The 14,433-nt window shown below is 47.3% G+C and overlaps 1 protein-coding gene across 3 annotated transcripts in view; it reads left to right on the top strand.

Annotated features, from left to right (window-relative positions):
- Positions 1–14,433, top strand: part of LOC125642517 (actin-binding protein WASF3-like) — a 63,913-nt gene that overhangs the window by 31,030 nt on the left and 18,450 nt on the right. For 2 of the 3 annotated variants that reach the window (XM_048864046.2, XM_048864047.2), the window contains exons 3-8: positions 3,154–3,288; positions 6,833–6,986; positions 8,242–8,359; positions 9,974–10,149; positions 10,736–10,996; positions 13,625–14,016. In XM_048864046.2, coding sequence (XP_048720003.1) covers positions 3,154–3,288; positions 6,833–6,986; positions 8,242–8,359; positions 9,974–10,149; positions 10,736–10,996; positions 13,625–14,016 — 1,236 coding nt within the window. The remainder of the gene's footprint in view (positions 1–3,153; positions 3,289–6,832; positions 6,987–8,241; positions 8,360–9,973; positions 10,150–10,735; positions 10,997–13,624; positions 14,017–14,433) is intronic. The other variant, XM_048864048.2, reaches the window with a different exon arrangement.

Below are 14,433 nucleotides of genomic sequence, written 5' to 3'. Positions count from 1 at the left end.
GAAAGGGGATTCTGGGAGCTTTTACCTCCACTGTCAAAGGTTGAATTTGACCCAGATTGGCACTCATGCTGTTAATGGGTAATCACTTGTCTCTGCTAGATTAGTTTGGGGATATCTTTGCAGTTATTAATATGTATCCAGCTTGTAAAAGGCTCTAATTCTCTCCCCTCCCCCCGCACCTTCCCCAGAGGCAGTTTCAGCAGAGACGCTGAGGAGAGAAAGGGGTGTGGAGGATGAACCTGCCTCTTGCCTACAGATGAACTTCCTTTGGGGCAGTGGTGAGGGTGGTATGGGAAAACCTGCCCTGCTCTACCCGTGCTGTGCTTATGTAGTGGATAAACAGTGACCTACTCTCTCTCCACACTGTCACTCTGGTATCTTCCATCTGCATTAAATTCACTTTTATTTTTTAAAAATCCCAAATGTTTTCTGAGCTTCTTAGAGCACAACAGTTGATAATAGTGGGCCACATGCAGGGACAACACACACACACATGACAATCCCCATGGTCTACTCATCACAAAGAATGGAAATAAATTAAACCAAGACTGGCTGAGTTGCTCTGCAACTGGATCAAATCAGAAAGCTACAAAGCACAGAGTTCCTTGTTATTGAAGATGTCTATCTGCATGAAAAGCTCCTTGATCCTGAATCTGTGGGGATCGCTTGCTAGAGGTAGCTGGAAAAAAAATCAGCTCAGAACTGTCAACCTAAAGGCACCACATTTAAAACTATATTATTTCTCAAAAGGAGAGAGAGGGAGAGATCAGTCCAATTAAGTCATGTACCAGGGTTGAATTAATATGATTCTCACCTGCAGGTGTCAGTAGAGCTTTGATAAACATTGTGATGGTTAGACCTTTCCCACGTTAAAAGACTTAACATGGAAATGTGATGAACTGTCAAATAATATAAGCAACCTTAATTCAGAGTCTTTCAGCTGCATCAAAATGAATAGTGGATTTTTTTCTTCTAAGCAGTTGAGTCAGCCCTAGTACAGTTTTTGCTCATTCAAGATTGAATTCTTTCAGGACAGTTTAATTTGAATAGATGTTATTAAACTCCATATGGACTGGGAACAATACTGATCTCAATAGTCTGAGAGGTCACTAACAGGGCAGTTATAGTGAACACACACACACGTTAATCCCTGGATTTGGCTATACCATTTCAGTCTGTATGCTCTCTAATAAGAGTCAGTCTGGTCCAAAGGCTAGAGCACTGGATGGGGACTGAGGAGACCTAGCTTTGATTCATAGTCCTCCCCACTGACCTGCTGTGGAACCCTGTGAAGCTGCTTCTTGTTCCAGTTTCCCCTCTCCCACCTTTGTGGTGTCTGTTTCGATTGTAAGCTCTCTGTGGGAGGGGCTGCCTTGCTGGTATGTGTGTGTACGGTGCCTGGTGCAACAGAACCCTGATCATGTTTAGGGTCTCTAGATTTCCTGCTCCCCCTATGGCTCTGTTCTGAAAGGCGCTGGCTTGTCCCCAGCCCATGAAGGGCTCACTGCCCATGCCCAGAGATACTTTCCAGGCACAGTTTTATTTTCTAAACATAGTCAAAACACAAAAGCAGTGTCTCTCAGCCCACCATGGACTGCAGCTGCCAGAGGGTTTTCCCCTTTGCCTCTCAGTGCCTCCTGCAGGATTCTTCCTGGCCCTTTTCACAGAGCACTGTCTCCCAGGGCTTTCTCCCATGAGACCCTTTTCCCCCCAGCAGGTTCCCACTGCCTCTCCTCCCAGTGACTGTGGCAGGCACATCCGCACCCCATTCCTTACTGGCAGCCTGGCTCTTTATAGCCGTAGGTGCTGCCCCATCCTTTTAAATAGCTAACCTGGGAGCACCTGTTCTGGGACAGGGTTTGAAAGGGCCAAGCACTCGCTGACAGTGACAAAATGGCCATTTTCCGCATTCAGAAACATGCACAAATATTGATGTTAAAGCCACTTAGAATGAGGGTGCTGCAGAGAACCTGTGCTCTTGGTTATATAATGACAGGTTTCAGAGTAGCAGCCGTGTTAGTCTGTATCCGCAACAAGAACAGGAGGACTTGTGGCACCTTAGAGACTAATACATTTATTAGCGCATAAGCTTTCGTGGGCTACATTTCATCGGATGCATAGAATGGAACATATCGTAAGATATATATATACATACAGATAAGTTGGAAGTTGCCATACAAACTATGAGAGGCTAATTAGTTATGATGATTAGTTAATCTTAACTAATTAGCCTCTCACAGTTTGTATGGTAATGTCCAACTTATCTGTATGTATATATATATCTTACTATATGTTCCATTCTATGCATCCGATGAAGTGAGCTGTAGCCCACGAAAGCTTATGCTCTAATAAATTGGTTAGTCTCTAAGGTGCCACAAGTCCTCCTGTTGCTTTTTCTTGGTTATATAGTGTAACAAATCCATGGCCACCCAAGATTTCACCGTTGTCCCTGGTGCTCACCATGGCTATTGAGACCTTCATGGCAATAGCAGGTGGTAGAAACAAGCTCCTGCTGGTTCAAAAGCAGAATTCTCCTTTGAGCTCAAGGAGAATATCTCCTTAGCAGACAGCAGTATGCTGTGGATGGCAGACCCTCAGAGCAGCTCTGATTCTGTGCAGCCGAAGGCAGTGCTGTGCACAAAAACATCAGCTCATTACAATATACACACTTAATACACTTGGCCAGTTATACAATTTAGACATGAAGATGGCAGTTAAAAGGAAATCCGTTCCATCAGGCGTATTCCTGTCTTTCATTATCACTTGCTTTGCCCACCAAAACCTTTTACTGCACACACAAAATATGGAAAGATTCTTGCAAACAAGCAGACCTGTAATGGCTGAGCATGAGGGCTGGAGACTTGTGTTCCCATCTTTTACATGTCTCCCAGGACCCCAGGAGGAATGCACTGCACATGCTTGTGGCTAGTTTGTGCAAACTGAAGGCTCCACAGATCTGCAGAAATAATGGCTGGGAATGCAGACTAATGTCATGGAGAACAATTGGGAAGGCCAGGCTTGTACTGGCTATGCCTGTCCTTTGTAGCGGAGTCCCCATGGGACAATCCTTACATTTGCCTCTCTCTATAACTAAATCATCCATCTCTCAGTTGAGCTGCCATGGTCACCCCCCTTTGCCTTTTGTTCTTTAAGGCAGACATGCTGAAGACATATTTGGAGAACTGTTCAATGAAGCCAATAGTTTCTATATGCGGATGAACTCCCTGCAGGAAAGGGTAGATCTTCTGGTGATCAAGGTCACTCAGCTGGACTCAACTGTGGAGGAAGGTAAGATGGGGCTGGCCGGCAGGAGTTGTCTTTGTTCATCTCTGTTGTGTTGGTTGTAGAATGTGGAGGTTGCAGCTGGAAGGAATTTCAGTGGTAACTTTGCTCTACTAAGATTTTACTAATATTTGGCCTGCTCCTTTCTCTCTCTCTGCCATGGAGAATCATTCCAAAGGATCAGGGGGCAGTATTAGCCTGCTAGCCTGGAAGTCATTTAAAAAAACCCTAATTCTTATTTCTGTTGAGATTGTGAATGCCCATGAACAGCCAAATTTAGAGGCAGTTTTGAGTGAGGAAGTTCCCCAAAAACCCTGGGAGGTTTAGAAACATGGAAATGGAGGAACTTAGCAACTGCCACACCATGCCAGTGCACTGTCTAGGACAGCATCCTGTCATGAACCACTGCCAGATTCTTCAGAGGAAGGTGCAAGGAACCCTGCCGAAGTCAGCTACGCGCTAAAGTGCTCCTAGGGAACATGTCTTCCTAACCCCCTTAGCTGGAGGCCAGCTAATGCCGGAAAGCAGGAGGGTTTGTATCCTTTCCAGAACTCCTTTGTTTTAAATCCTTGCTCTTCTAACCCCAGATAACATAACTCACAGCACGTTAGCTGTTCTCAGCTGTTGGAGCAGCCCCTGGGGGCTATGGCAGCTGAGCGTAAGTTAGAGCAGCCCGGAGGGTTAAGGAAAGATTACCAATATGATCAGGACTATGGTGTATTCTCTGGCCCGTCCAAGTTACCGGGGTCTAAGTGGCAACAGGATTTGGCCTCTGGCATTGAATACTGGTTCCAGCTGGCTGGAAGTCATTCTGCAGGCTGTGCCCGTTGTAACACACGTCCTTCCCTTGGAAATGTCGCCGCGTGTTTCTTTAAGAAGATCTTCCCTGCGCTGTCTCAGAGGTAGCCCCGTGTAATGCCACAGTTGCTATGGTTATTTCTTCATTGAATCCCTGGAATGCAGGTAACTTAACAGTCATGTCTCAGTGCTTCTCATGGGCAGCCTTAGGTATCTGCTGATGCGGCCGTGAATTGCCCATCACCCGGGGTCACAGCGGCTACCCACCTGGACAAGGAGAATTGGGCAGTCTGTCACTGCCACTCCTTAACCCCTGCAGACAGAAGGCGGCGATTCCTGCCTTCCAGACCACCCCTCCCTCCTTGTGTGGCGTAGCTGCTGCCTTGGCAGCCCTCCATGCAAAATGTGTTAAGAGAAAATACCGCCGGCAAACATATGAACAGTTACCTTGTTTGGGAGCAGAGAGAATACAGGCAATTATTTGATCACCTCACTGCATGGGATTAGCCTGAGAGAGGAGCAGAGGATGGCGGGGAAGCAGGAAACCTGCCTAATTAATCAATGTGACTGATGGACAGTCAGACATATGAAGAAGCACTACAAACATCCCAATGGAGGCTAAAGACATGGGGATCTAGGCACTGGAGCACAGGCAACAGACCCTGGCACATAGGTACAGGAGTGCAGGCCGTAACACATACGGAGCCTTTCTCCTGCTAAACAAGCGCTCAGTGTGTCTGCAGATGAGAGCTGTGAGGGAAACGATTTTCCCATCCTAGGAAAATTTCTGAGATACTGAAAAAATGCCCCACCCCGAATCAGGGCGAGAAATCGTTCTCAAATCTTTTTACAGACTGAAAAGCTGAAAAAAAATTTTTTGGCTCCAGTTAATCAAACTGTTTCATTTTGACAACTTTTAAACTTTTTTCCCAAACATTTTTTTTAGTCAAAAAGAAGTGTTGAAACTAACCCTTTCCTGTGAAAAGTTTGGGTTTGATGAATCGACATTTGCTGATGTTAAAAGGCTTCATTGAAAAATTCCTGACCAGCTGTATTGCAGACACACACAGCCTGGCTAGAGAGCGGATTCAATGGATGTAGGTTGCTTCCTGGTCCACTGAACAGGCTAGGAGACAGCCATGACTGTGCTGGGCTATTTGATGTGGGAACTTGATATCTTTTGAATACTGGGGAGAAGAAGGAGAGTGGCAAATGCTAACAGGTCCACAAAGCCAGAGTCCCAGCAAATAGCAGAGGGGGGCCAGTGCAATCTTTCTGATGAGACATTAGGAGTTAGAGATGAACCACAAGCCCTCAAGTTTAGCCTGGATCAGAACTTCCACAAAGTTTCCGGGTGTTGAGATCTGGGGGGGTTGGTTCAGGCCCATCTCTAATAAGAATTGGCCAAGAATTCAAGACAGCCTGGTTGAATATAGTGCAGAGTAGGCAACACCACTGTTTGTAAAAGTGTCACGCTGCATGTGGCTGCAAAGGATGTTAGAAAATTAAAATTGGACTTATCATTGGGCTTAGCTTAGAAAAATTCCTCTGCACAAAATCCCATTGCACTCTGCCACGTCCCTTCGCTTTGTGACTTTTGGAGCAAAATTGCTGTTTTTCACCAATCAAAAGGTACCGCTGTTCCATGCAAAGGAGACTTAACCAGGGTCAAGAATCTGCCCCAGTAAATTTGCATGTGTATCTGACAGAGTCTGGCACACTCCCTCCATTAGAGACAGTTTGCCTTTCCTTGGACATTTAGCCTCTGTAACATCCAGTGCATTCATACAGCTCACACTGATGTGCAGAACTTCTGCTTGTGCTTGCCTGACACAAATCCTGCCACGAGTGAAACTTCACCCAATGTAGGTCTCTTTCAATTCAGTGATGAAAACGTGCCCACTTCCCATCAAAGAAGGGAGGCCTGTCAGCAGAGCTGTCACAGCGTATGCCTGTGTGCAAGCTCAGAGTGGTTCCTTTTTTTGGCAAATTGCTGTTTCCATCTGGTGGGAGCTCCTGCAGCACAACTTGTAGTGGAGTTGGCATCTCAGGCAGTCAGCAGGAAAGCTTTGGATGGCTCAAGTGGCTGTGCCGGAGGTTGGATTTCTGCCTCCCACTCTCCCCACACACAGCTCTGCCTCATTTGCCCACATGCAGGAGAGGCCGGGGCAAATGCTCGCTGATCTAAAGGGCTGGATGGATTGTCATTGATTGTGGGGGAAATGCCAGAAATTCTGCTTGGTGCCATCGGAGAGGCTTTGATTTTAACAGTGAAATAACACAGAGGTGGAAATATTAATGCCTAGGCACCATTGGCATCCAAAGTGACCTGGGATGAGTCTCTAGTCTGCACAAATAAACTCAAATTGAACACGAGCCAACCTTTTAGTCTAGAGTATCAAAGTCTGGTTTATGTTTTGAATAGCTGTACATTTACACACTGGGTATCGGGTGAGGCCGGCAAGCATGCAGCATGAGTGTTGGGCACAGGGGAAAACAGCAGGCATGCCATGTGAGTGCTGGATGCAGTGCACATGTTGGGCACAGGTGGGACTGGCAAACACACAATGTGAGCATTAGGGCTGGAGTGCTCAAATGCAAGGACACAGTGCGAATGGCGAGGGTGCGTTGTTAGTGCAGGGTGCAGAGAGAAAAGGCCGGCACCTGGCTCAGGAGTTGTGTTGAGAATGCAAAGAGCAGGCCCCCAGCCTTTCCCCTGGCACATGAAGGTTTCTTTCTTGTGTGGTCACAGTTTCACTTCAAGACATCAACATGCGGAAAGCATTCAAGAGCTCAACGGTGCAGAACCAGCAGGTGGTCTCTCGGAACTCCATCCCTAACCCCGTGATGGAGATGTACCAGCGGTGTGACAAGCCGCCACCGCTCAACATCCTCACGGCATACAGGTAGGGCATGTGGGGGCTGGGCCTGAGCAACATGCCTCATGCCCACTCTGTGACCACGGTGTACGGTTCAACATAGACCAAACAATTCCTAGCCGAGCCAAACCTACTCTGGAAGAGATTGTTTCCTATCAGATTGGAAGGATCCACTTCTGATCAGCCTTACATCAGTTTTACTCGAATGTAACTCCATTGCCTTTGGTGGTGTTACTTCTGATTTACATCAGCATTAGCTAGCTCAGAATCAGGCCCCTTATCTCTTTGCTTGTACACTTTGTTCATGCTGCTGTATGGGGCTTCCTCTGGAAGTCCATTGTTGCCCTTGTCCTCAAGTGCTGCGCTGGAGTCAGCCTGAAGTCACAGTTGTTTCGAGTGGTGTTACTGGGTGGTTACAGGAGAATATTGGTCCACTGTTTGGTGATGGTTCAGTAAATGATGCTCTTTTCCCGGCTGTTCAGCTTTCTCGGCATTGCAGGTACCACGATCGCATCTCTCGTACAAGTTTCAGAGGAACAGCCGTGTTAGTCTGTATTCGCAAAAAGAAAAGGAGTACTTGTGGCACCTTAGAGACTAACCAATTTATTTGAGCATGAGCTTTCGTGAGCTGCAGCTCACTTCAACCGAAACCACCCAGAGTTTATTTAATACAGCCAATAATACTCTGTACTTGCACAGTGCAGATCCTCCAATGACAAATGTGATGTGAGAAAGCGTCACTGATCACTAACAGTTTGAAGCTAAATATGGCCTGGATCATCTAAAAAGGCAGGAACCCAAACCCCACCCTCATGTATCTCTAGGGGGTGGGAGGGAGTTGTAACATATGGGAGCTTCTTTGGAAAATTAGAGGGTCTCCTGGAATTCTATATCAGCCTGTATGTCAAACAGGCCTTAATAAACCACTGACTTTGAAGCCAATAGTATTTTCCATTTTTTAGCAATTACTTGAGTGTCCTTTGTGCCAAATCCTTAATGATCTATGTTGTGGTGAGAGGGGAATGGGAGGAGAGTGGGATAGGGGATGGGGATGGAACAGTGAGGGGATGGAAGGCGGCAGCTAGAGAGAAGAGAATAGGCAACTATAGGCTGAAGCAAAGAGGTGTCTTGCCACCAACCAGCGGAGCTCGTTGGGGTTCGTTTCCCAAGTGCTGGGCTCATTAACGTGCCTTTGTTTTTAGCCATTAAGTTATTAATAATATTTCATCCTGTTGCTGAGAATTTCCTCTACCCCTCCTCAACTCTGCTGTGATCATTTCAGGGATGACAAGAAAGATGGCCTCAAATTCTACACCGACCCTTCATATTTCTTCAACCTGTGGAAGGAGAAGATGCTGCAGGCGACTGAGGACAAGAGAAAGGAGAAACGCCGGCAGAAGGTAAAGGCATCAGAGAAAGCTCTGAATCAGGCCTAAGATGAGGCTGGTCTGGACTTAGTTTGATAGTCTGATACGGTCTGGTTATAGTGTCCTTCTGAAATGGGAGCAGTATCTCTTGCTCTTTCTGCCATTTCTAAGGTGCCCTTCACCGTACTATCATCCTCAAACTCATGTCCAGTCAATGCTGCTCTGGTGGTAGTCACTTGTGAAGGAGGCCTGCTAGGTTCCCACTCTATCACCTGAACAGGCTACTGCCCAAGGAGCCCTGGGTGGAGCTTGGGTATTCTTACCTCATGTGTGCCAGTCACCAGTTGTGAGGTTTTTACATTCAGGAAACATACAGATCTCCTAATGTCCAGACCAGCAATAAAAGAATCACAAGACAGTCTAGTGTCCATGAATTTCTGGTTTGTTGCTTGCTCTGGTTTGGGGAGTCATATGACACTGAAACCTTTGGAAAACAAATCCCTCTTGGCTATTTCTGACATTATGCTACCTTGATTGAAGTCCCCTATATGCCCCTTAGCTATAAGGCATTCAAGGGATTGGCCCCTGAGAATAGAAATATAAAGGAAATCTGGAGTTTCAGTGGTAGGTAAAGGATACCCCATTGCTTTTCTTTTTAAAGAGCCCAGGGACAGAAAAGCAGGTCTTAAAATAGAAGCAAGCCCCACATGTGGTCAGAGAACATGTTTAAGGCCTGGGTTGAAGAGAAACAGGCTTATCCCATAAGCACCAGTGGATGCTGCTGGACCTTGTCTTGTCCTGTTTGCTTTGGCTAATGCCTATTCTGATGGAAGATGTCAGAGCAATGGGTGTGGGAATGGCCCACTGGAATCCAAAGGCTCACATGGGCTATGCAACAAAGGGCAATTGGCATGAGCTTGAGATTCACCCTGACGCTATTACCTCCATCAAGTGTGACTGCGGACTTGAATTTCCATGTTCTCATAGACTCATAGACATTAAGGTCTGAAGGGACCATCATGATCATCTAGTCTGACTTCCTGCACATTGCAGGCCACAGAACTTCACCCACTCCTAACCTCTGGCTGAGTTACTGATGTCCTCACTGTTCTCTGGGTTGTCAGTAGTTTGGCTCAGGCTTCCAAATCTACATGGAAATCACATGGAAAGTCTCTGGAATGTATTCCAGACGCCAATGATTCTATCCCAGCTTTCACAGCTAACTGTACCAGTTTAGAAGGTGAAGACACTGGCTGAACTTGCCGGTGCTCACAGCCTTCCGTTCCATTGTACATGCTCTGGGCTGCTCCAGAACCAGCCTTGTGATTGCGATTGGTGTTTAGATCAGCACAACCTTATTACGTAGTTGAATGAAAAACAGGCAGTGGTGGTGCACCAGGACTCATCATTACAGGAGGGAAAGGGAGTGTGGAGGGGAAGTGCTAACAATATGTCCTAGTGGTTGGGACTCAGGATCTAAAAAATATGTCCTGAGAATTCCAGGATTGTTTGGTATCCCTGTTACCCTTATATACATAACCTAAAATCCTTACTTGAAGTCAAGCTCAAACAAACATTGTGCTGTGTACAGTCAGCAGGCAGCCACCCTGCAGTCATGCTAACAGGACAGTGCTTATCTGCTTCCAGGAGCAGCGGTTAGTGGAAGATTCCACCCGGGAGGTGAAGAAAGTGAGAAAAGCCCGCAACCGGCGCCTGGAGTGGAACATGATGGCATATGATAAAGAATTCCGGCCCGATAACAGGTTCTCACCATCCCCATATCACATGGCCTCATCGGAAGGATCACTGTCCCCAGACAATAGGCAGGTTTTCTGTATTACACGCTTTATTGTTTTTCTTTGCTTTTCTTCACCTTTCTTTTTTCCTTTTCGATTTTCTGGGTGAATTGGTTCCTCATGGCAGTGAAGGACCCTTAGCGCTGGCTAGGAAGCAGGTTCAGGGAAGGCAGGCACTGTGCAAACTACTCCCACAGCCTGCTGCTTAGCACATGTACCTGCGTTCTGATGTGCAACACCCCTGCTAGGTTGGTCCTGCACCTGCCAAATCATGTCTAATTCCGCATTGGTTTTGCGATCTCTGTGTGGAGCTGAGATGAGACCAGAACATTTTCATTTGGGACCTAAGCTAGGATTTCCACCTAGCTGAGCTGAAAGGCTAGTTCGTTAGCCTGAAAGGCTATTGCCGCCTCCCTACCCTCTGCTTGCACCATCCCAATACGGTCTTGCATGTTTGTATTTTGGTGGCTACACATCATGTCTCCTCGTGTTGATGCCTTGATCCCAAATGCCAATAGGTGCCATAATACTCCTCCCTGACCTGTCCTCACCTTGCCTTCCCTCCAGGCCCTCCATACAGGAATACAACCTTTGGTATTTTTGTGTGCAATAGATCTTATGCGTCAGATGCAGCTGATCACTCATACCCGGCCAGTCCTAACCACCCTGTGCAGCAATTAGCTCCAGCCTCACACCTGTCAACTGACAACAAAGAAATCATCCTGGTCGCTAACCAGGCCCAGGAACATGTCTACAGGCCCTCAGCAGCAGGAAGCCGTCAGAACAGTCTCAACCGAGTCCAGCAGCCCCATGTGCCGCAGCATCCAGAGACTATATTGAATGGACCAAGACCTCAGATAGTCAAGGAGTATGGGTATGGATTTCAACCTGCTTTCCTTCATCCAGTGTCCTGTTTCTCCCTTTAAATGAGTTTCGTGCTTTGGAAAGATGCCCGGTTGACAGCCATAGAAAGTGAGGTCCTCTGTCCACAGAACAAGTAAGCGATAGGCAGCAACTGTCCCGTAGATGGTCCTTCTGTAAGTGTCCCTTACCATTCATGAGGTGAGAGATGGTAGTTCAGTCTCCATGGCCCATTCATCCCTTAAGTCATGTGATCAGCCTGCCAACAAGAACATCAGTTGGTGCCATCTGTGAGGGTGCTTTGTGAGAGGGCAACACCTGTTGATCAGGAACTGCACTCAGAAAACACCATCTCCTTTCACATCATGCCACAGTGATGACTAGACCAGTACAAGACTGGTCCAAATTCAATTCAGTAACCTCGATATGTAAAGATCCCTATCCTAGTCCCAACTCTCTGACTCATCCAGCCTTCCCCTTGCTACTAGCCTTTACTGTCACCCAAAGATAAACTGCTGTCAAAAAAGTCATAATCAAGCTCAGATTTTGCCCTCTGTCATCCCGTGGAACCCTGTACATGATTCTATTTGAGGGCAGAATTTTGCTCGTGATGATTTCTGCCAATTAGAAGGTGGCAGGGGAGGGGAAATAATTTGTTCGGGACCTTGGACAGCTTCCAGTGAGCACTTGGCTTGGGGAGACCTTTCCTATTCTGCAAGCATTCTCTTTCTGTTTTTCAGTGCCCTCCAAGTTCATAATCCCATGGGAGCTCTTACTCCAGAGTCACAAGCAAAACAAAAGACTAAAAAAATAATTCAATCCATTCATTTGAGATGGTCCTTTAAAGGGGCCATTTGGGTTCTAAACTCAATTCTCTTCCTGGGTATGTCTGCACTGCAATAAAAGACCCATGGCATGGGCAGCACTGGCTTGCATCAGTGGACTTGGGCTCACAGGGCTTGGGCTGTGGGCCTATAAAATGGCAGTGTAGATGTTTGGGCTGGAGCCCAGGCTCTGAGACCCCTTGAGACTCCAGCTCGAACCTGAACGTCCGACACTGCTATAATAACGAGGTGTCCTTGTGGCACCTTAGAGACTAACAAATTTATTTGGGCATAAGCTTTCGTGGGTTAGAACCCACTTCATCAGATGCACTGCTATGTTTAGCCCTATAGCCTGAGCCCCACAAGCCCAAGTCAGCTGACCCAGGTTCTGAGACTTGGTGCTGAGGGTTTTTTATTGCAGTGTAGATGTATCCTCTCTCTCTGTCTGGTCAGCTTCACCATCAAATAAAAGGATGTCAGTCTTCAAAGATCATTATGTATCCTGAGCCTAACAGGATCCTACAGATAGTCACACTGCTCCTTCTAATTCAGTATCACTTTGAATAGCTAAAGTGACCGATGCCAGAGGCTTCAGAGGAAGGTGTAATCTCCCCTGCACCCTCACAGAAATGAACCTAAATGCACAATTCTGTACAACGGGAGGGAGATTTCATCCTGACCCCAGCAGTCAGTCAGACCAGCCTTGACAGAGAATAATTTGTAGCCCCTTTAACTTTGTCTCAGCTGGTGTAATTGCGGATACTGTTCCTGGTATGATGCAGGGACTTAACCGGCTTTTGTGAATGAGTCTGAAGCACCTCACTGCCACTATGTTACCTGCCCCTTTGGCATCTGCAAGGCAAAGACATTTTCCAAACAATAAGTTAACAATATATTTTCTTTTGGGTGGAACACTGATCTATCAGAGGCTGCGGACCCCTGTCACAGCGGTTCCCATTCAGAGGCACAATGTACTGACCTAAGGATGGGGATTGAGCCAGATCTCTGTATTCCCCTTACTTTTTGTACGTTTAAATGATCAGTCACTCAGTAGGACTTCAGCATATCCTTTCAAGGTGAAATACGGAGAACAGGTGTCCCCTGACCAGAGGGAACATAACCTTCCAGGCCATCTGAAGCCACATTCACCAGCGTCTCAGCTCTCACTCAAGATTTACAAGCTTCCCTCCCCACACTACTTTGCCTTACACCCTCCTTCAGTTGCTGTCCTGCCCCTGCCTCTGAGCATGTAAATCCCACGTGTTTTTACATACTCACTGAATGGCAAACTGGTCCAAGATACAGTATTTTACAGCTTATGCCCATTGTTTAATCAACTTCCATGGCCCAGAGACTTCCTTGGCAGTTACACCTGCTGGAACCAGGCCTGGAGTTGATCCGGTATATCCACTTACAGGGACTGAGTTCCCTGTCATTTTTGGTGTTTATGTCTTTTCGGGTGACACTTTAGAAAACTGTCTGCTTTTGTTACCAAAGTGGGTTTCTCTGAATATATAGGAATCATTTCAAATGCAGCCACTGCTGGGGTGGAACATGGGAGCTGTTTACCAGCACATAGCTGAGCTGCACAATAGTTTAGGACAGACATTGGAGATAAATGCCGTGCTCACTTTAAACTGCAGGGGGAATTGAGCTTGTGCATTTCCCAAAGCTGGAATTTATCTGGGATGTTTGGGTTGCCACTAGGTGACCCTGAGTGGCGGCTCCTTACATTATGGTTCATGTGTGGTATTTCTTTAGCAAGCATGGTTTCTGCTATTGCCATTGATTTGCTTTCTGTCCTTTAATTGTTGCAGTCCCCAGCAGATGCCCCTGGCAGAATACTTTGTGCCTCCTGCTCCTCCGCCCCCACCCCCTGTGATACCTTCTGCTCAGACTGCCTTCGACAGCCCCATTTCAGCACCTCCTGCCCTGGCGCCCAGCGCTGCAGCCTCTGTGGCTCACTCGTCATACGCACCTTCCCCGCCTCCGGCTCCACCCTGCCCATATTCTGCTTCCCCCCCTCAGACTGGCCCCATGGGGCCCCCCGTCGCACCTCCCCCACCTCCACCTGGTCCTCCAACAGTCGCTGCCTCGCCGGCTCACTCGGCGTCATCCCCGGCGGCGGTGGTTGAACCTCGGAAACCTCAGATCCCTCTGATACCAATGAGCGATGCCAGGAGCGACCTGCTTGCTGCAATTCGGAGGGGTGAGTTATGGCCTGGGACACTGGCACTGACCAGCAGTGAGCGGGAGGGGTCTTGGCTCAGCAGAGATGGAGAGAGAAGGACATGTTGGGGATTCCAGCAGACACACATGCCCACGCACGCTAGAGGTCTGATCCAAAGCCCATTGTAGTCAGTGCAAAGTCCCGCACTGGTTTCCATGATCTGGGATCAAGGCCCGCGTGTTCAGGGGACCTCTGAAGAAGATTTTGTTGCTAACGTTACCTGTAAACACTGAAGAGAGGGGAATTATTGATGGGGGGTTAGAAGAAGGAGAGATGGGATGAAACTGAGCAAAGGACCATTCAGTCTGGATATCAGGGGAAACATACTGCATGCAGCTTCCCAGGGAACGTGGGGGAAAGCCCCATCATTCAGGATGTTTAAAACCGGGATGCACA

This window comes from Caretta caretta, chromosome 9, assembly GCF_965140235.1.
Source record: "Caretta caretta isolate rCarCar2 chromosome 9, rCarCar1.hap1, whole genome shotgun sequence".
NCBI classification, from domain to species: Eukaryota; Metazoa; Chordata; order Testudines; family Cheloniidae; genus Caretta; species Caretta caretta.
This window is presented reverse-complemented; position numbering and strand designations above follow the sequence as displayed.